A 22,983-nucleotide genomic window follows, 5' to 3' on the forward strand; every position below is an offset into this window, starting at 1 on the left:
CAGTATGAAACATACTACTGGCAATGTTACTGCATATAGGGGGTAACATTGACAGTTGAACCCTAACAACAAAGTTAACTAGCATCTAAATTAAATTATTTATCAATAATACTAGATAACTAATAAATAGTTATTTATTTATTAGTTATCTAGTATTAAAGATAACTAATAAATTCTTCATCGGTTTATGGCAGTGATATCATTGGTAAACAAGTAGAAATATTGCATACCAAGTTTAGTTTGTCACAGGAAAAAAAAAAAATTTTTCTAAAGATGTTTCAATATTAAATGTCAACCCTACTTTACCTTATAAATAAAAGCTATATTATTGTCTAGGTTATACTTACCTAAAACTTAGAATGAGTATATATTCATAAAATAGTCTACCTGTTTGTATAAGCTGTAACCGTCGCATTGAGTCTTTACCTTAAAATTAAATAAGATTTTAATTTACAAAAATCATAGATAAATATCACCTGTTCTTAAAAATTCCGGATATTTTTCCAATTGTTGAGTTTCCTAATACAGCTTTTCAATTTTTAAACAATATATATATATATATATATATATATATATATATATATATATATATATATATATATATATATATATATATATATATAAATTAGTAAAAACACTTATCTAATTTTTGATTACTTTAACACTGTGCTTCACCATCAGTAGGTTCATCAGGAAGAATTCTTCCTGATAATCAATCAGGAAGATTCTTCCTGATGAACCTACTGATGGTGAAACACAGTGTTGAAGTAATCAAAAATTAGATAAGTGTTTTTACTAATTTATTATTGCTCTGTTCTTTTAGAACATTGAGCACTCTGTTTGTAGAATACACTAACATAATTTATATATATATATATGTATATATATATATATATATATATATACATATATATATATATATATATATATATATATATATATATACATACACACACACGCAGTCTTAGGGAGCACACGCAGTTTTAAACCTACTATTAATAAAATCGGGTTTTAATCCTTAAAACTTTAAACTTTATGGTAAGTAGCTAACTAAAAGTTGTTTGTTTTGAATTAATTAATTTTCTTAAGGAAACTTGAAGATCGAATGGAAAAGATTCGATTAAGTGTAGTTACCAAGAAATGTGTTGAAAATCCTGAAGATCTTGAGACAATTCATGATGAACTTACAGGTTGTGCAAAGTCTTTGTCTGAAGTTAAAAGTAAGTTCATGTAATTTTTTGCTTTGTTTTTTCTGCTATGAAAAATATTTTAAAACTTAATACGAGTTTCTCCGATCATGCTGTTCATTATTTTATTTTGTAAAATTGCAGATCGATATCACGGTCTGATTGATATGGTAGAAAAAGTAATTACTACTGAAAAAGAAATAATTTCTGAAGAAGAAAAGTAAGATATTTTTTGAGCTTTATAAAAACAAAGAAACACTTTATAATAGAAATAATGATATAAAATAATAAAAAGTAAATAGTAATAACAATAATAATACTAGGTTTTTAAAGGAAGAACCAGAAAACCTAGAAACGCTTATCATACGGTGCAAAGCATTGACAGATACTTTATCTACATTAAAAAGGTAATACATTGTTTCTTGAACGTTCTGAAAATGAGGTGTGAGGTAATACCGATAAAAGTAGGTGTGAGCTAATACCTTTATTTTGTTTATAAGTAAATTTTACAATATTTAAGCAAAAATTTAACAAAAAAATTACCATGAATTAAACTTAAAAACAATCAAGTGCATAATTAATGTTTAGGTTAGCTACTGTTCAAAATCAAGCAACTGCAAAACGGCAACAACAACAACAACAACAACAACAACAACAACAACAACAAAAGCCCCAACAACAGCAGCAACAACAGCCTCAGCAACAACAACAACGGCAAAACTATGTTTACGTAAGTATTTTTTTTGTAAATACATTTTATACAAGTATATTTTTATTTTAAATTGTATAAATATGTTTAGATTTTGTGATATTGTTATATTTTAGCGAAGCTATGCCGACAGCGGTATCATGTGAAAAATTTTTTTGAAAATTTTACTCCAAGTAAAAAACAAAGCTTCGTCAAGCTGCAATTTTACAGAAGTTGAAACAAAGACATAAAAATGGGCTAAAAGCATACATTTAAAAATAAAAACATTTTGTATTTAATAGTCTTAATTGCTAACAAAAATGTACAAGTTTTTAAAAGTTTTTTATATTATTCATTGTAAATATATATTAGTCAATTTTTATTTTAAAATACAAAACAAAAAAAATTAAACGTAAGTGATGAGTTTTTTAAATTATTGTTATTACAATTTAATATTCAAAAAAAGCCAATACTATCAGAACAGAAGTTGCACTTAGAAATTATGAGACCAGAAGTTGTGCTTTGAAATTATCAGACCAGAAATTGCGCTAAAAAACCCTGAAAAATTATAATACCAGAAGTTTACTTAAAAAACTCTGAGAGATTATCAGACAGAAGTTGCGCTTAGAAATTATCAGGCCAGAAGTTGCGCTAAAAAAAACCCTGAAAAATTATTAGACAGAATTAGCGCTATAAAAATTCTGAGAAACTATTTGACAAAAGTTGCGTTAAAAATACCCTGAGAAATAATCAGACGGAAATTGCGTTATAAAAATTCTGACTACTTGACTTAACCGTATATCAACAAGAATCCATTTTTTCAAGTTTTTTAATTACTGCTTTGGTATATTATAAGTAGGTTTCGAAGTTATTAATTACTACATTGATAAACACTTCAGCTAATATTTTCCAACAAATGTAAGCATTGAGAATCAATTAATAAAAAGAGAATACTCAATGAAGTTTCTAGGAGTTCTTCTTTTTAATTTTAAGTGCTGCAACAATAAGCTATTTATGGTTTTTTGAAAACTGAGTGCTGTAGAAAGCATACAGAGTATCAATGCTTTAACTGCATCACTTAATAACAGTTCAAGACGATGGTTCAAGCAATGCCACCTAACTAGCCGAGAATACTTCTGCTTCAATTTTTTGAACACGTCATTGTTTGATCTAGTCATAACGGAGACAATGTCGCTACAAATTTTAGTACATGTTTAGATAAATAAGAATCCAAAAAACTTTGCCGATTAGGACAGTTTAAGATCTGAGTAGTAATTTCTGCATTACTTACTGCATTCAACTCTATTAACTCCACAAATATTTTAGTTGGAAATCATCAAACTTATTATTTAAATGGTCAATAAACAGTTGTGTCTAAAGATTAAAGCTTGTTGTTTAAATTAGGTAGTAATGTCAACATAGCAACCCCTTTTTGTTTTTCTAGATCAACTGTCCTAAAAGACAGGTGTGTTTAGTGGTTGTTTAAAATCAATAAGATAGATTGCTCTTCAAAACAAATAGGTTAAATAAAGTACGCACTAAACTACAAATATCGACAAGTTTTTATAACTGAAAAAGAGATATTGTTGAAAAATTATGTAGTAAAGATTTCCAAGATACAATATGGATTTACTCGCATACAGTTAAAAAATATATTAGTAAATGATTTTCCTAAACATAATAGAAAAATTATTCAAAAACCATGGAAAAAAACCCTTATTGCTGGAAAAGATTAGTTGTTACCTTTTATAAATAGATGAAAAAGTCTTTCTTTATATAGATCAGAAGCAACAAGTTTGCTACGTGCTACAAATTTTATTTTAAAGAGTTTTTAAAAAATTAGGAAAAATTTTTTTAAAAGTATAGTTTTAGTTCTGACATCTAAATAAAATTTAGATGTCAGAAAATGGTGTTACATAATTAGTTCAAGCTAGAATTCTTATATATTAAATATGTATAATATTTATAATATATTAAATATGTATAACAATTCCAGCTTCAACTAATTATTTAAAGCCATCAACCATACTGAAAATGATATACGTTTGCTTATATTGTTAAGTTCTATCACATTCCAATATAAAATAAATATTTTAATCGGTGCTTTTGTAATGATAGACTGTTTTAAGGACATACATACTGTACACTTCTTTATTTGCCTCATTGTCATCCTCCAATGGTCTTTATCCTGGAACAACAATATCTTATAAATTTGCGCACAGTAATCAACATTAAGAGCTAGTGTTTTTCATAAGCAACTAGTGTTTTTAAAATAGCGTTTAGAAATAAATGTGTTTGAAATATTATTCATTTATTTATTTATTTATCTATTAATTTTTTAATCATTTTTTCATTTGTAGGTATTTTCTTCATTTTTTTAGAGTGAACACACTATCGATCTGATACAAACGCTCCACTGTCCCAATATTATACATATCTTCAGCTCAGAAGTTGCTTTCTTAAATGTCACGATTTAACGACCGGTTTACATATATGTCGGTGTCTATGGCAAAGAAGTGTAGCCATACCTAACAAGTTGGTAAAAAATGATTAAAAAAATGCTCTAAAAATATTGCTACATAGTGTTCTTTTATCTTCCTGCTCCCAAATATAAACTCGTTCCCGCTCAGCATATTTAGATTACCTCCGCATTGGCTCTCCTATATTAACAGCCCCAGATTTGAAAATGTCTTAATTCGGCCGTGCTACCATAATTACGCAACATTAAATTTAGTCAAAAAAGATCACAGTTTTTTCTTGCAGTCTTATATTCAACAAAAAATTAAGTTAAAGTAAAAATTAGGGTTCGGACTGTTGTAATTGCAATTGTAAAAATTAAATACAATAACACATTACAATACAACAATATTGTATTGTAATACCAGAGATGTAATTAAAACATTAATTATTGTTATTGTATTGCTGTGATGAAAAACAACTATTGTATTGTTTTTATTCTTACAATACATCAAAATCCTAAAGCTTTTGTATTGTGATGTAAAACAATTACAATAACTATTGTATTGTTTTGATGAAAAACAGTTACAATAAATATTGTGGTGTATTACTCTTTCAAAGTCCAATAGCTATTATATTTTAAAGTATCTAGATTCATTTTCACATGCATTTATTATTATTTGGGAAAATTTAGACGGTACGTGAAAATCGTTTTTAGCAGTCATTTACAAATATAATTTTTTTTTTTTTTTAGCCTATGAAGTATATATTCTACGTATGCTTAACAAATGTTATAATTCAGGGGCGCTCGTGGCACCCATTTTTAGCAACCATTTACATTTAATTTTTTTAAATTTATTTTGAGTTCAATAATATAAATGTTTGAAGAATAATTTATTTAGAATTAACATTAATAATACTCATTCAAAGTCATACAAATATATAATTTATTATATATTTGTAATTAAATAAGTATTTACTATGTGAAGTGAAACTTTTGACTTTTTTTTGATTTTGTCTAAACTGGTATTGAAATGTTTCACCGGATGATGACGTCTAAACTAATTAATTAAATACATAAAGCGCGTGAAAATAGTTTATTTTTATTATTATAAATAACCGCTTATAAATATATTATAAATAACCGCTAATAAATTACAGTATTATGGAATCAGGGAACCATTGACCTGGGTAATTATATATTATATTGTCTAAACATGTGAACTTTTATTTCGCAACAATTTTTTCTACATTTTCAGATTACTTATCACCTATCAGACTAGAGTAAACATTTGGTGTCTGTTATAAAAGCAAATAACTAAGTGGATGAAATGATAGGAATTGATTATGTATACATATCTATCCCCAGCAGCAAGAGAAAAACAGGTCAAATAAAACTCACTTTTTTAGAGCTATATAAAGTTTGCAACTAGGATAAGAGATATTCAAAAATTGAAGTAGAGTACTCATAATATATGATTATTGATTCTATTTCTGATCACATGACTAAGTTTTGACATTACGATAATTTTTTTAAATGCATTAACAATAAATTGTTATTGTATTATAAAGATGAATTCCAATACAATATTTGTTGTTATTGTTGTGAGACATTACAATACTTTTTTTTTTCTCCAAATATTGTTATTGTTATATGAAGATTAATTGCAATATTGTATATTTATTGTTATCGTATCACCGTATTACAAAAGTTGTAAATCACAGGTATTATTATTGTTTTAAAAAAAAATACAATAACAATAATTATTGTTTCTTTTACTGTTTTCTTAACAATTACAACTGTCCGAACTCTAGTAAAAATGATCTTCCTCTTTTATTATGAAATAAATTAGAAGTTGCTAAATTTATAGACAATCCAATTAAAAAAGAACAGCTGAAAAACGTGATGATGGAGCGGTTGCAAAAAAATATAAAGAGAAGCGGAACGATTTTGCAATTTGTCGGCTTAGGAGGAAGGTGTTCTCCTGCGTTCCCCCCTACTTTAACCCCTGTATAAAAAGCGGTTAAAGTTAGGTATGTATTTCTCAAACAATTTAAAATGAAAAATTTATATAGATATGTGCAAATCAAGAGCTAATGCCATAGCAGGTATGATAAGAAAAATTTTTAGCTATATAGACTTTAAAACGCTCAGAATACTTTATCTAAAGTTGATCAGATCAGAAATAATCTTTGCAGCATCAGTATGGTCACCTTACATAAAAGTTCAAATTGTAGAAGTCTAAAGAGTACAACACAAGGTAACAAGATTGCTGCTAGCCTTTAAAAAGAATTTTTACGAAGAAAGATTAAAAATCTTAAACATAAAAACCCTTAAAACAAAAAGAAAAAAAAGAGATCTAATACAATTGTTCAAGATTTTTAATGTATATGAAAAAGTAAATATATGAGATTTTACGAAGAAATTATAAGATGCAACTTTCTAACAAACAGATCAGCAAATATATGGAACAATATTTGCTGATCTGTTTGTTAGAAAATTAAATCAAAACAATCTTAAAAAAGAAGCAATAAATTCAAAGCTAAAATAGATTTAACTATCAGTAATCTGTCATAGTATGAGAGACATACTTACTGGTTTTCCAGTTGTGGCAACAAAAAAAACAAAAAAAAAAACAAGCTAAAAAGATTTAAAAACTGGTATTACCCTTGGTTACTGGTTACCCCTGGTTACTCTTGCAATTTTAAGTTTTTTCGAAAAGATTTCTTGTTTTAAAAACAGAATAAATATATTTAAAAGATTTTTTTATTATATATAAGATGCAAATTTAATTACAAAACTACTTTTGATATTCTCAACACCTTGTGTTTATTTTTGTTTAATTTAAACGTATTTTAGTTTATAAAAGAGCCTTAGTAAGAAGAAGCCATATGGTGACTTATCCCTTAGGTCCATTGACTTTGTTAAATTGTCAGTTTACAAAACTAAAAATATAACAATTTTCTAACAAAAATTTAAAAAAGTCACGCTATATTATGTCATATCATAACATATCAACTCATATCATGTCATTTCAAGTCATGTTAAGTCAAGTTATGTTAGCCATGTTATGCCATGTTAGCTATGTTATGTCATGTCATGTCAATTCATATCAGTTCATGTCAAGTCGTGTTATGTCAAGTCATTGCATGTCAAGTCATGTCGTGTTATATCATTTTAAGTCATTTCATGTCATTTCAAGTCATTTCAAGTCATTTCAAGTCATTTCAAGTCATTTCAAGTCATTTCAAGTCATTTCTAGTCATTTCAAGTCATTTCAAGTCATTTCAAGTCATTTCAAGTCATTTCAAGTCATTTAAAGTCACTTCATGTCATTTAAAGTCATTTCGTATCATTTCAAGTCATTCCATTTCATACCAAGTCATGTCATAATAAAAGTTTCGGAGACAACTAATAAGAAAGCAAGAAAAATTGACAATCAAAATAAAATATTTTTATCTACTTTTCTTATATATTTTTAAGAATTCTTATTTTATTATTTGTATATTTAATAATTATTTTTTGTAATTTGCATTATTGCAAATTACAAAACAAATTGTCATTTTACTCAGAAACCACGTTTTACTGAAACATTTCATTGCAAAAATTTGAATCCAGGTATGCAACTTTGTCTATCAAATTAAATAATGGCAAATAGATTAATTAAATTTCGTCCTTTTGAAAATTTTATACTATTTCTACGTCCTTTCTAAAACTTTAACTTTTTATAAATTTTTATGAAATTATGATGTGTTAACAAACATAATGACAAAATTTTATCAAATTCTAAGATAGTTTAGCGTGGAAAAACCATAGATACCTTTAGCAATTTATGTTACTGCAACTGGGTAAATACCAACAAAATTTCTCTTAACTCCAAAAAAACTGATTTAACATTATTTAAAAGTCGTCACAAAAAATTAGACCCGCAGCTCAAGATAAAGTTAAATGGGTAAAAAATTTGGTGCAAAAAATTTGTAAACTACTTGGGTATAATGCTAGACGAAAACTTAGCCAGGACTTACCATTATAACGATATATCTAATAAGTTGAATAAATTCCTTGCTATTCTGTCAAAGCTAAGACATTTTATACAACAAAAAACCTTTAAAATCTATATATTATGCTTTATTTCACTCTCACTTCACATATTGCCTTCTATTACGGAGTCAAAACATAAGTATTTTAAATCACCTATTTATCATGCAGAAAAAAGCATTTAGGATTATTAAGTTTCTACCAAAAAATTCACATGCATTCACTTCTTTTAACGAATTACAAATTTTAAAAGTGCATGATATAATCAAAATTGAAAATTGTTTATTTATTCACAGCTGCCTAAACAAAAAAGCTACCTCCTATATTTAATAAATGATTTACTCTACGCAGTGCAATTAGCTGTCAACTTACAATAAATTTTTGTAGAGGTGCACTGAGAGGTGCACAAACATATGATACAAAGTCCTACGGTAAACATTCTTTTAAATACTCTGCATTAATGGACTGGAATCAAATTCAAATTAATTAAAATTCAATCCCTCTTAACAACATTAAAAAATCCTCAAAACAAAATTAAAATACTACTTGTTACACCAAGATAAATAAAAACAACAGTTGTATCACTGATGATAAAAGATATACCACTATAGTAGATATATAAGATATAAATATGAATGTTGACTAATAGCAACCTTCTGTGGGTATATTATTTATTTTATTTGGATTGTTTTTTGTTTTGTTTTGTTCATGGTCGCTCTCCTCGATTTAGCATAGCTATATGAGAGTGAACCATCCAGAATGTAGACTGTACATATATTTTTTATAACTTATAACATTCTTATGCAAAACAACTATATTTCTGGTAAATATATTGCTTTTTGTTGTTATTGTTGTTGTTGTTATGTCTAGGTTATATTCAACCGTTTTCAGTGACAAAAGCGTGTTTAGAAAAAAAAACGAATTCAGCAATGAAACTGCGTATTTAAAGTTTAGAATTCAGGACGTTAGATCCCTTGTTTTGTATAGTTTCCAGACCATTAAAACATATAAAATTCTCCCCACTTCAAAAGTATAACGAACGCATACACAGTAAGATAAAAAGCAAATTTTAAAAATAAAAAGATAAATCCACTATGCTCAACAAATGATTTTGGCACATTTAGAACGTCACATTGCGATAAAAATAACAAAGATGTGTTGAAAAAAGTTAGTCTAGAATTGGCAGGTAACTGGTACTTTTTAAAAATCATTTAGGCATAATAAAGCACACTTTAAGTTTAAGTCTCTTTACGTAGTACTAAATAAAAGACTTGTTTCAACAAAAATAAAATATCAAGAATGTGTCAAAGAATTAAAAAAAAAATACTTTTTTTTATATTAAGCTTGTTAGCAGCTTCTGATTTTTTGATATCTGTCCTGCCATACTTCAGTTGCCAGCATTTCTTTCAACCGAACATATCTCCGATTAATGTGAGTTTATTTTTTTACGCGAAGCTTACAAAATAAAATTACTAGGAAGAAGAGACAGCAAAAATATCTCTAAACAATACTTATAGAATAAAACAAAAAGTATATTTTTTTTTAATATATAATATTTAAGCATTTTTATATTGATACATTTTATTTAAAAACTGTTATTACCATTAAAATATTTTTATAACTCTCAAAAATCAATCAAAATATATGAATATACAATTCTTAGAATTTATTCAACTGTGTGTGTGTACACACACACTTGAATAATGTGTGTACACACACACTTGTACACACGTGTGTGTGTGTGTTATGACGTAAAAACATGTTTAAAAACACATTAGTTTTCAAACATGTTTTTACGTCATAACACATATATGGCACGCATCAAAAAATTAATTACCGCATTAACGCAAAAAATGCATTTTGATAAAATCGAAAATTTTTTAAATAACTTCAATGATTTTCGTTTTTGTAGTAATATAAAATTATTTTTTATCCCCATACAAACCTGTCAGTTATACTCCCTTCTTTTACAAGGAAGGCTTCGGGAGTGTTTTTTAGAAAATATACCCAAACCTGTCAGTTATACTCAATTCTATAACAAGGAAGGCAATGGAGGCGTTTTTTTAGAAAATAGACGTAAATATGAAAGGAAAGACATTTTAAAATTTGTTTTGTGTGTGTTTATAACAATAACTAATATTATTAAATCACTTATCCAGTGCTCACAAAAATAAATAAAGTTAAAACAGTTTTGAGTTTGTCTAAGCTCATAAAAACATCACATTAAATTAAAAAGAAATCAATTCTAATACAACTTCTAACTTTTCAAATTTTATTTTTCTATGTATTTAATTTTAAAAAAAAATTTTAATTTTAACGCCACGCTTTATTCCTACGTGTAAGTTTCATGTGTGGAAAAACAGCCAGAATAACTTTTAATTTAAAAATAAGAAATACAAAAAGGTGATGCAGGTAATATCAAAATTACTCTTAATAAACTTTATAGGCTTTGATCAGAAACTTGAAGTCGTTACTGATGAAGGGTTTTAAAAGTAAGTAGGTAGGAGAATGTACCTTGCTTACAATGAAAGAACAGTTGTTCGAAAATTTCATACCCGAAGATACAACTATACCGATATCTTGAACTGAATTAATGGGTTCAATAAGTATACCAATGTTCATTAAGTATGAATTTAATGGTAATGAACTATTTCCAAAGCGTTTATGAAAGCATTTTTTAATTGCGATATTAAGTTGCCAAACTTTTGACCATTCTGAAAATTTTTTTAAGGTATTGATGAGGTGTATGTTGTTTCCATCATTGCTTGCTTGATTTAACTTGCTGTCATCGACAATCAATTTAATGCTGCAATCATTTCCAATACTAAAGTTACATCATATATAAAAACTAAATGTAAGATAGGTCCCAAAACAGTATCTTGAGGTATTCCGCTTTTAACAAGAATTTTTTTAGAATACGAGTTACCAACGCCGATACATTGAGAACTATTTGTTAAAAAATTGGTAATCCAGTTTAGCAATTAATACTGGATACCATAACAATGAAGTTTGAAGAGTAACTTAGAGTGAGTCACAGAATCTGTATGTATAGACTTTAAGAAAAGGCTTTCTTAAAGTCTATACATACAATATCAACTATCTTTTTGTTATTAGCAGTCGTGGTCTACTCATTTAAGGTTGTCAACATCTGTGTACAGGTGGATCTACGCTTTAAAAATCCAAATTGATGAGCGGTAATTGGTTAGCAAGTAGTTTGTAATGCATTGCGCAATTATTGACTCCATAACCTTACAAACAACGCACGTCATAGAAACAGGTCTATAGTTTGTGGTTAATGACGGTTTCCTTTCTTATAGATGAGGCACACTATAGCGGTTTTCCAGATTAAAGGCAGGACATTTTTTGACATTGACGGTTCGAACAGTATGAAAAAAGGAATAGCAATTGCATTTGCAATTAATTTTAGAAGTATTGCTGGGTATCCATCAGGTGATTTAGAGGATTTGATGGAAGATTGCGTTGGGATGAAACAACAGAGCTGTATGGAAACATTATTCAAAGACCTTGAGTGTTTTAGCAAATCTAAGACAGGTACCATTATCTGTAACAAAAACAAAACTGAAAAAATTGTTTAGAAGATATGATTTTTCACAATCATCTGTGCTAAGAAAACCATCTGGTCATAATAGTGGTGCAACAGAACTACAGTATTTGGTTTTTGCTTTTGAAAAAGAATAAAACTGGGCAATATTAGCTTTATTGACTAAATCTTTCTCTCTGAAAATACAATATTTATTTATTTCTGCATCGTATAAACGAGAACAAACCTTATATTTGATATGAATGGATGTATTAGCAGTTCTTTTGTATTCTCTATAGAGAATGCGTTTTTTAGAGGCCATTTTTGAATGGCTAGAGGTTTTCTAGGTCTTAAATTTTTTCTTGGTCTCTGAACCTGAAATTCTTTCTTGTACTCTTGGTCTCCAGGAAGTTATTTTTTCTATTGCAATGTACTGGAACAAATGCGGAAATAGATGAGTTTAAATATTTACAAATAATTTGCCAGAATACTTCAACATCTCGATTTTGCTTGGCAAGCATATACCAGTTTATATTTTGTAAATCTGATTGTATAGCGTTATAATCATTTTTGTAAAAATTGTATTTTATTGATTTTTTAGTTGATTTCAATTTCTTCAAATTACATTCTATTATTAATGGTATTGTGATATAATATTAACTTAAATACGTGAAAACATTCCATGCTTTTACAACTTAATTTGTTTTTAATAATTTTTGTTAGTCTGTTTATGCGGATTTTTAATGAATGTTTTTAAAAGTTGTTATCCATCCAGTAAGTATCACATGACTATTTTGCGAAATTAAAAGTAAGCATATTAAATTGGGAGAAAACAAACAAATCTTTCTTACACGAAAAGTTAAGAAAACGTTATTTAACAATAACTTTATGTCCTACAGTTACTTTAAAAGTTAATCAAAAGAAACAGCGAACAGATGTCAGCAAAATCTAAGTCTTTTAGGTGATTTTACTTTATTTTCACAAACTTTTAGATCTCTGTTTAAATAAAATGATGCCTTACATTGCTGTCTACATATAATTTTGGTTATTTTAGGGTATAAAAAGTACTGATATTTTGATATTTATTTACCAGTACTAAATTAAGATGCAAATTAAAAGTAACCCACCAGTAATAAAGAGTGTCGAATAAACATAAACATTACAAGGTTTTTGGAAACCATTGCTTGCTACATGTACTACTATCCAAAGCACAATTTATCGTATTCAACCACTTTCTTTTAAGTACTTAACCTTTAGGAAGACTTAAGTTTTGATATTTTTTTTATTTTGATAGTGAAACCAACTGCACAACAACTTTTTAGGATTTAAAAAAAAAATAATAACTCAACAAACCGCAACTGATTTTTTAGTTTGTTTTCCCCCAATTCGAGATGGTTAATTTTAAACACAATACTTTTAACACGAGTGACGTCACGCCGACTGGATGAATCCAACATAAGTTTTTGCTAAAATACTATTATTTTATTTAAAGAAGAAAAAAACATCTTATTACAGTGAGTTTGCTGCAAGAAAACAACATAAAAAAGAGCGTGAAAAAAGACTCTAAAATGGCCGATGATGTAACTAAATTTCCATTGCGGTCGATGTTTTTTGCTATTTATTTATACTCTTAAAATTTTTTTCTGTAAACTTGCTAGAAAACGACGTTAAAGAGGCCATCAGCGTTTTATTACACAATTAATCTAATTATAGTGGTGTATTATAGAACGAATACAGAAGAAATTGGATTTTTATTTAAGCATGTAATTGTGAATAAAATTATAAAGAAATGCAAAAAGTTTAATATTTTACTCTTTAAGTTTTTTAAATGATATGTGGTCATGCATCTGTATTCGTATAAGGAGCCGTACATAAATTACGGATTCTCGTAGGGGGGTTGGAGAGTCTTCGATTGGAGTACGAAAGCGTAGGGAGAGGCAGGAGGGGGGAGGTTTCAATATAAAAGTACGCACTAATTAAAAAAAACTCTTTAGTAATGTTTTCTTTTTTAATTTATCATAACTAACAAGTACTTGTTAATAGCTAAATGTTTTTGAATAAATAACTTTTTTTAAAATAAAACAATAACATACCGTCTCATCATTGTCCATAATTCGCCAGTCCCTTTTTTTGATTCCCAAAAAAAACAGGTTTTAGGCTTTGTTTTTAATATAACTCATATAATGACTCATTTTTTACAGGCTTACTTAAGAGGGGTGTCTAAAAAAAGAGGGGTGTCTTCAAAGCGTCAACTAACGTTAATTTTTATTACATTCATCATTAAAACAAAATATATAAATAATAAAAAGTAAATTATGACTTGTCTGCAATTTGATTTAGGGGCCTTCCATGTGGAATCCCTAGCATTAACCTCTCGGCCAAATAAATTTAGGGAAGTGTATGTAAATTAACTTTTTTTAAATAAATATTTGTGAAGTATACCGGTTTTTATATTTAAACTTGTGATTTTTTGCTCAAATCTGGTGGTTTTTTTCATGAATCGTCATTTAATCTGGCTTAAATTAAATTTATATGCGTAACAAGTAGTATATTCCAATAGCATTGAGTAATAATTTATTAAAAATAAATAACTATCAGTGAGTAACACCTATATTTATTTTTATTATAAACATAAAATCCCAATTTTGGAGACATATATGACTTCAATATTGGTATCCGTTAAAAATCCGCTAAAACCAAGTGTATAAAGTATCTAAGAAGGATAGGGGGGAGAAGGGATCTGCAAAAAGCTTTCAATAAAGTATGGGGGGTGGGGGAGAGTTAAAAGGGAGCGGAATAGAGTATGCACATCTATCCAAAAACGGTCCCAACCTCAATTTTGAGGACCTAAAAAACGACCGATGGGGCATTGATCTGCAAGGTCTCAGGTATCACCAGATGCAAAAATTAAAATCTAGTCTCTATAGCCAAAGGAGAAAAACACATTTAAAGTTTTATAGCACTTTGCGCTACTGATCGCACTTTAAGCCCCGTTGTAAATCCATTTTTTTATTTTTTTTCAATTTTGGGTTATGGAGTTTTTAAAAAAAATCAAAAACTCTTTACATATATGTGTTGGCTATAACCTGACAAAAAATTAGCTCTTTAACACTTGTGGTTTGTGTACAGGGACCTAAAGTACAGGGTATGGCACTAAAAGCCTCTTAAAAACGAGACAACGGATGCTTTACTTTTTTACTCTAACCTTATTATCGACTATGGAAGTTTCAAAATTTAATAGAATGAACCCTTAGTATGTGTCTTTTAGACACAAAAAAAATAGAAGCAAGATATCTTTTATCTGTGCAAAGATATAGCTCTTAAAGTAGGAATCTCGCCTTTGAAAAAATGGCCAATATATAGCAGCTTTTTGTGGGTTTTTTAAAGATTCAAAGTTACATCAAATAATTAATTTAGTAACAATATCATGTGACTAGTGGATATGGGATTCTATGGTTGTTAGACTTCACATTTGTTTGTACATTGTCTGCAAAAAGAGCGCTTATTTTGTCCAAGTTTGTATAAAATATGTGGCAGAAAACACATAGTTAGAGACATTTTTTCTAATTGTTCTGAATTTAAAACACATAAAAACCTCTTTATATTTTAGTTGTTAAACCCACAGGTTTGCTTTGTTGTTTTTGTTTAAAATGATTGACCAAATATTGGAAATACACACAATAATAAAAAAATTTTTTAATTTAAATAATATATCTTTGCTGAAATGGGTTTTAACAAGATATCAAACAAAAGAAAATCCCATTTAACCTTAATCTCCCATTGAAAAAACACATTCATATAGAAATGAAATCAATCAATCAAATTTATTGAGAGGCTCAAGGTTCAATATAATAGATATACAATGGGTAAAATAAAGTGGGTAAAATAATAAGTATACAATGGTTAAAATAAAGTGGATCAGAATAAAACAAAGACTAACGCGCTTGTATATAAATAAAACCCAAGGAAAAATAATGATAAAAAAAAAATAAAGATAAGAAATTAAACTGCTTTAAATATAACTCAGCTCTCCATTTAAACATCAGTGGAGACTGCAAGAACCTGTCTGAGTTAACAAAAGCTTTTATGACGAGGTTCTCACTATTCTGCAGCAGTAACAGTGAGGAGTATTTTTGCTTGCGAATAATAACATTAAGTGAATGGGTACCTTGCTTCACAAATAATTCACTAGCACTGTTCCATGGAGGCTTGTTTAATATCAAGCGAAGTGGATTATTATATGCAACCCATAGACGATGGAATGAGTCGTTTCTCCAAAGATACCACTGCTGACATCCATAGATTGGGCTGCAAAAGGCATTAGATAACATGATCTTTGTTTGTATTTGTGTAGAGCTGAACTTTCTACGGATGAGATTAGCTTTAGTATACATAGAGCGCACGTGTTTTAAAATATCTTTGTCATTCTGCATATAGTTTGAGATCAAATGACCCAGTTATTTATATCGACTAGTGTATGTGAGAACCATGCCAGATAATGTGAAATGTGGGCTATTTATAAGGGGGTTATAAATTTAAAAAAATTTTATTTAAGACCTAATATTGTTGTAAACTATATCATGTTTCGCAGCATAACTGGAGCATAATTCAAGTAAGATCTAGAGACCTTTGGCTGATGATTGATTTCCTTTAAAAATGATTTCCTTAAAAAAAAAATTACTTTATGGTAATGTTTTGGGTTTATTTTAATTTTTCTTCAAATTGTTGTTGAGATTTTTTTATTTAGTACTTCAAAATAAGATATATACTTCTGATAAATTTTTTATTGAGCTGAACTTGAGGAAAGATCCACCACTATTAATACCTAGTTTGATGAGACGCGGTGAACTGATTGCTCTAACTCTGAGAATTGAGTTATGAAAATCCCCTAAACTCTTGCAGTGAACAACCTTCGCCAAATAATCAGTTTTTGTTGATGGCCTTGTAACTGAGATTTTGGAAACTTTGAATAATCTTTCAACCTTTTGACCAGCCATTCTAAAATTTTCCCTAAATTTTGTTTCACCAATTTTTGAATTTGAAGTCTTTTTTAATGTTACAGCCAGTTCTTGCATCTTTTTATTTGAAAGACCAGTATTGATTTGAACTTGAACCATGTCCAAAGTAGTTAAAGAAGTTTTTGATACGTACTGAGCTCTGGAGGGACCTGGAGTAATTGTTAAAGCTTTACCACTTTCTCTGCTCAACCTAATTGTGCCCTGAAGAGAGGATACCTTTTGAGTTATTACAGAGAACGCAATTTTTTCAGCAGTTCTGGAATCAGTTGCTATCATTTTCTTTAAGTTTTTAAACTTGGTGGCTTGTGAACAATCATGTGTTATTCCTCTTTTGACTACACTGAGACAGTTTGAGCATAGTTTATTAAAGCTACTTGATGGTTCTTTCAAATCTTGATCTGTTGAAAAAGAGAGCTTTCTAGAACGTCCTTTTAGTTGGCCAACCCGGCAAATTAAACAATTATAATAACCAAATCCTCTTGTCGGTGGACTAATGATCTTTTTGTTAAATTCATATAGCTTTGGAAGAGGCAAGTTTCTATCTCCTTTGCTATACTTTTGTACCACTGCTCTGCAAGAACTGCATATGCCCAACAGAACTCTATTATCCTTAAAATCAATGGAATTTCCAGAAAAAATACCTAGTAGTCTTTCCTTGATGAAATTAGAAATATGTCTGTCACATTTTGAAAAACAAGAGAAGCATACAGATTGCCAACAATCTTGAGTTTTTCAATTATATGGCATTTCAGTGGTTAAGTAACTGATCTTTGAAAAATAACTTCAGTACAAGCTTCTGTTGGTAAAATATCTTTTTAGTTGTTTAGACTGTTGACTGCTTAAATGTAATTACTTCGATGTTGCGGCTTTTCCCGGAAAATAAGAAACAATTGTTTTCATATTTTTAAATAGTAGAAAAACTTGATCAAAGCAATAAAAGATTTTAGGAGATACTTCAATACAAGAAAGAAAGCACAACAAAGTTATACATATTTAATTTATATAAAAAAAACTTGATTCTAACATTAATTTTGAAAATATTTTATAAATTACCAATTAATTTTGAATTTAAAATTCTAAAGTAATTTTTACAATATGGAAAAAAGTTTTTATTATTGTGTGTATTTCCAATATTTGGTCAATCATTTTAAACAAAAACAACAAAGCAAACCTGTGGGTTTAACAACTAAAATATAAAGAAGTTTTTATGTGTTTTAAATTCAGAACAATTAGAAAAAATGTCTCTAACTATGTGTTTTCTGCCCCATATTTTATACAAACTTGGACAAAATAAGCGCTCTTTTTACAGACAAAGTACACACAAATGTGAAGTCTAACAACCATAGAATCCCATATCCACTAGTCACATGATATTGTTACTAAATTAATTATTTGATGTAACTTTGAATCTTTAAAAAACCCACAAAAAGCTGCTATATATTGGCCATTTTTTCAAAGGCGAGATTCCTACTTTAAGAGCTATATCTTTGCACAGATAAAAGATATCTTGCTTCTATTTTTTTTGTGTCTAAAAGACACATACTAAGGGTTCATTCTATTAAATTTTGAAACTTCCATAGTCGATAATAAGGTTAGAGTAAAAAAGTAAAGCATCCGTTGTCTCGTTTTTAAGAGGCTTTTAGTGCCATACCCTGTACTTTAGGTCCCTGTACACAAACCACAAGTGTTAAAGAGCTAATTTTTTGTCAGGTTATAGCCAACACATATATGTAAAAAGTTTTTGATTTTTTTTAAAAACTCCATAACCCAAAATTGAAAAAAAATAAAAAAATAGATTTACAACGGGGCTTAAAGTGCGATCAGTAGCGCAAAGTGCTCTAAAACTTTAAATGTGTTTTTCTCCTTTGGCTATAGAGACTTGATTTTAATTTTTGCATCTGGTGATACCTGAGACCTTGCAGATCAATGCCCCATCGGTCGTTTTTTTGGTCCTCAAAATTGAGGTTGGGACCGTTTTTGGAAAGATGTGAATAGTAAATAATAAAAGTACAAACGCTCAGATTTTTAAAATATTTCTTAGTTTATACAATTTTTTCTAAATTAAAACTTTTTTAAACTATAAAAGGATTTCAAGGTATTTCAAAAACGTACGTACTTTTTTGGCGAGAATGAAGGGAGGCGTACGTACTTTATGGATAACCCAAAGGAATAAGTATTAATATATGAACAAGTTATTAGACTTGTTTATATATTAATAATGAGTTTATTATTACCCATGTTAAATAGTTTACTATTACCCAGGTAAAACTTTCTAATATAGTGTAGCAATTGTTCTTTTTTAGTATGATTTTGAGCGTTTTAAGCATTATAGCCACATATGAACTGCATTAATGCCATCATCTAAAGAGGAGAGGTAACTATATGGCTGACATTAGCTTCCCACACACAGCCCACATAAATATTTTATGCACAAACATAGTGCGGCTTTCGTTTATATTTTGTGTAGTCTTTAGTGTATAACCATGACAGCAACACATGGATAGCAACAACACCATCCCATGAAAGAAAGTTGTTAGCATATGGTATATATATGTTTTCCACATGTGGACTACATAAAAATTACAGGTACGAAAATAGTGTGGCGTCTGTTCTGATATAGTGTTGTTTTAATGATAGTATTTTAGATGCACATGGAACGCACTGATAAGATCCCATAAAAAAGAGTGATACATATATGGACATATATTGCCCACATTAAAATTTCTCAATGGGATATGAAGGTGTAAAAACAGTTAAAAAGATAACTTGATTTAATTAATTGAAATAAATTTAAACTTGAGTTAAATAATTTAAATAATAAGATAAATTAAGGTAAAGAAATAGAAATTTGGAAAAAATTTAAGCAAATAAATCAGGTGTAAAGCAAAAAGAAAAGTAAGTGTTAGATAGAATAACGAATTGAAAATTTGTTTTTATTAATGTTAGTTTAGTGTGTTAATTTCTTGTTTTTTGTTGTTGCTTTTTGTTTTGTTTTGTTTTTCGTTTTTTATTTTTTTGTGAAAAGTGTGGAAGTAAAGTATTTTATTTAGTTTTGCATTGGAATGGTAGGAACAACAACAGGAGAGCTTTCAATGAATAAGGCTTTTACGCTAAGCAATAAAAAAGGTCAGTTAAGTATTAATTCATGAGCTAAAATTAAAAATATTACACACGAGCTCTAAAAGTTTAAAAAGTACGTTTAGAAAACGTTTAGAAAACGTTTAGAAAACGGATCTTATATTGAGATGTATATTTTTACCAAAAGATAACATTAGAAAACGGATCTTATATTGAGATGTTGTATATTTTCATCAAAAGATAACATCTCATAATGTTAAAAATATGACTTTTTAAACACCTAAAAATTTGTATTTGGAAAACACTTTGCTTAATTTTGTCTTACTTAAATTCATTGTTTTGTTTAAATTCTGTAAAGTTTATTTTATAACAATTTTCACCCTGATATTGTTATAAATCCGTGATGAAATAACACAAAAACACGGGTGTTATAAAATAGATCATCTATTTTATATAATCATCCAACAAATCATTATTTCAAAAACTTTCTATAACTAAAAAAGATTAAATGCATTAACACTATTTCATTCTATTATTGGTAACTCATTAAAGGACCAGCAAAATTATTCAATTCAAATGTCAAAACTCTTTTTTTTTTTGTATAAACAGATTTGTGAATCCATTTAGTCTTTAGGATTATACAAATTTGTATTGAACTTTAATTTTAATTTAATATTTATTTTCAGAGTATCGCGAATTTATGCTTTAATAGCCGTTTTGTGAAAAACTATTTTAATTTAATATGAGAAAAGAGGCGTAACTAGGAATTTTTAATATTAAAACCAGAGGCGTATCCAGGAATTTTTGTTGTTAAGTAAATTCCAGTTAAGTTGTAAACTCAAAATTGCGCTTATTAGAAGCCTGGGAATAAAAAAACCTCAAAAATTAGAGTGTTTTTTATCCAATAAGTTTTAGATCTACTCTTTAGTCCTCATAATTCCTTATTTAAACTCGCTTATTAGAACTCGCTTATTAGAACTCGCTTATTAGAAATTGTTTATTAGAACTCGCTTATTAGAACTCGCTTAACTTTCTTGCTTAAAACTCCTACTACTCACCTAACTTTCTTGATACACTGCATGTTAATTACAAAATTGATAAATTTCACTTTATGCTAGTAATATGAAAATTAAAATTAATAATTTATAATATGAAATATTTTTTTTTCGTCCTAGAATCTTCTAATCAAAGCAAAGTTGTAACTGAACGTATGATCGAAAGATCAATATGTTTTTTCTCTCTACTCCTCTATGCAATTTTGTTGTTAACTTGCCTTAGAGATGAGCCTTCAATCAACCCAGAAATCCACATAAAAAAGAAAATGCGATCTTGTTTATTCAGAGCATCTATTTTTGGATTGATTTGTAAGTAAAATTTACATATATATTCAGACACATTTAAACGAACGGCCCTACAGAGCTTACAAATGCATAAACTAAGAGTTTAAAACTCAAAACTACATATATACAGATTTTAATTTTAATAAGAGATAAAGTCCTTTAAATATAAATAGAGAGAAAGATAATGAGAGATAAATAGTGATAAGAAAACAAATTAGAAGACAATGAAGAAAAATGATTAAAGAGATAATGGTGATAAAGAGATAAGTAAAGAGATAATGATGATTAAAGAGATTAGTAAAGAGATAATGGTGATTAAAGAGATTTCTAATAAACTAAGTAGGATTAAAAGTGTAAGTGAGATTGTCACATAATATCAGTTAGAAATATTATTTTGGGTTATTTAAAAAATATATTCTTTTTAGTTATTGGAACTGTAATAAAGTTTGTAGTGGCAATCCATAACAACAGACTTCTAACTTTCAACGAAAATAGTTTTTGGCAATTAACATATTATCTAAACTTTCCTTTGTTGTTTTGTATATTACTATTTTTTTGTCAGCAGATATACTCCTTGAACACTGAACGAAGCAGCATTTAGTACAGCTCTTTTAGAAAAAATATCTTTAGTGTTTTACACGAAGTATCGTTTTGTACACATAGTTCCTAAAAAAAGCTTTTTTTTTGAGCTCTTATTTAAATACCGTTACACCTTACCAATCCCAAAACAATTGTTGGTGATAATAGTTACTGGTAACAATTATAAGCTGCGTGAGACTCTATTTGATATGCTGCGATCATTTGTGGTCAAAGATTTGTTTGTGTAATAACAGATTTACTTACTGGTAATATATATTTATTTAAACTTTCTCCTAAGACCTTGTCAAGCATATTTTTGACACTTTAAACACTCACAGATTTATCAAAAATGTCTCTCAAGACATCATCTTTTAGTACAAAATTACTATTAATATAAAATAATATTATAATAAATCGAAAATCTTGTTATATTTATTTTACATCTTGTTAATTTTTTAATTATTTATATTATATTAAGTATATTAATAAAATTTTAATTACATCTTGTTGATTTTTTGAGAATAAATATCTTATACATCTTTTTGCATAAAAATATTTTTTCTATTTACAAAGATTTATAAACTCCCAAAACAGCTATACGATTTCTTTTTTTAAGTTGCGTGCTTAAACGAGTATTCTTGTCAAAGAAAATTATCCTTGCGTGCGGACGACAAATAAGCTCGGTTAACTTTATTTAAATGCTATTCATTTTAAATGTTTTATTGACTCAAACTCCTTTTTATATTTTGAAATCAACTTTTAATACTTAACTTTTATTTAATTTTAATTTAGGGTAGAGCTAGGCATATCGGGACAGTGAGGCATAATGGCACAGTTATGCCAGAAGCCTTATATCTCAGCTAAAATTATTATTTTTCCAAATTTTTTATTCGATAAAACATTTTAAATTATTGTACTTCATTATTGTAAAAAAAAAATAATTTTAGATATACCAAAATAAATAATATACCAAAAATACCAAAATGCATTAAATGTACCAAAATGCATCAGTAAGTTTGCGAAAAACAAAATTTGTGTATTTTCTTAAGCGATACA

The 22,983-nt window shown here is 28.0% G+C and overlaps 2 protein-coding genes across 9 annotated transcripts in view; both read left to right on the plus strand.

Moving 5' to 3' along the window:
* LOC100210186 (coiled-coil domain-containing protein CG32809) overlaps positions 1-2,241 on the plus strand; it is a 36,020-nt gene extending 33,779 nt beyond the window's left edge. For all 8 annotated transcript variants that reach the window (XM_065810103.1, XM_065810111.1, XM_065810106.1 and 5 more), the window contains exons 10-14: positions 1,090-1,220; positions 1,332-1,407; positions 1,511-1,594; positions 1,776-1,917; positions 2,013-2,241. In XM_065810103.1, coding sequence (XP_065666175.1) covers positions 1,090-1,220; positions 1,332-1,407; positions 1,511-1,594; positions 1,776-1,917; positions 2,013-2,042 — 463 coding nt within the window. In that variant the 3' untranslated portion in view covers positions 2,043-2,241. The remainder of the gene's footprint in view (positions 1-1,089; positions 1,221-1,331; positions 1,408-1,510; positions 1,595-1,775; positions 1,918-2,012) is intronic.
* Positions 2,242-9,628: 7,387 nt separating this feature from the next.
* Positions 9,629-22,427, plus strand: LOC136087403 (uncharacterized). Its single transcript, XM_065810112.1, has 4 exons — positions 9,629-9,802; positions 19,981-20,056; positions 21,184-21,372; positions 21,774-22,427. Exons 1-4 carry the CDS (start codon positions 9,671-9,673, stop codon positions 21,947-21,949), a joined length of 573 nt encoding a protein of 190 aa, XP_065666184.1. The 5' UTR covers positions 9,629-9,670; the 3' UTR covers positions 21,950-22,427.
* Positions 22,428-22,983: the final 556 nt, after the last annotated feature.

Source organism: Hydra vulgaris, chromosome 11 (genome assembly GCF_038396675.1).
Source record: "Hydra vulgaris chromosome 11, alternate assembly HydraT2T_AEP".
Taxonomy (NCBI): domain Eukaryota; kingdom Metazoa; phylum Cnidaria; class Hydrozoa; order Anthoathecata; family Hydridae; genus Hydra; species Hydra vulgaris.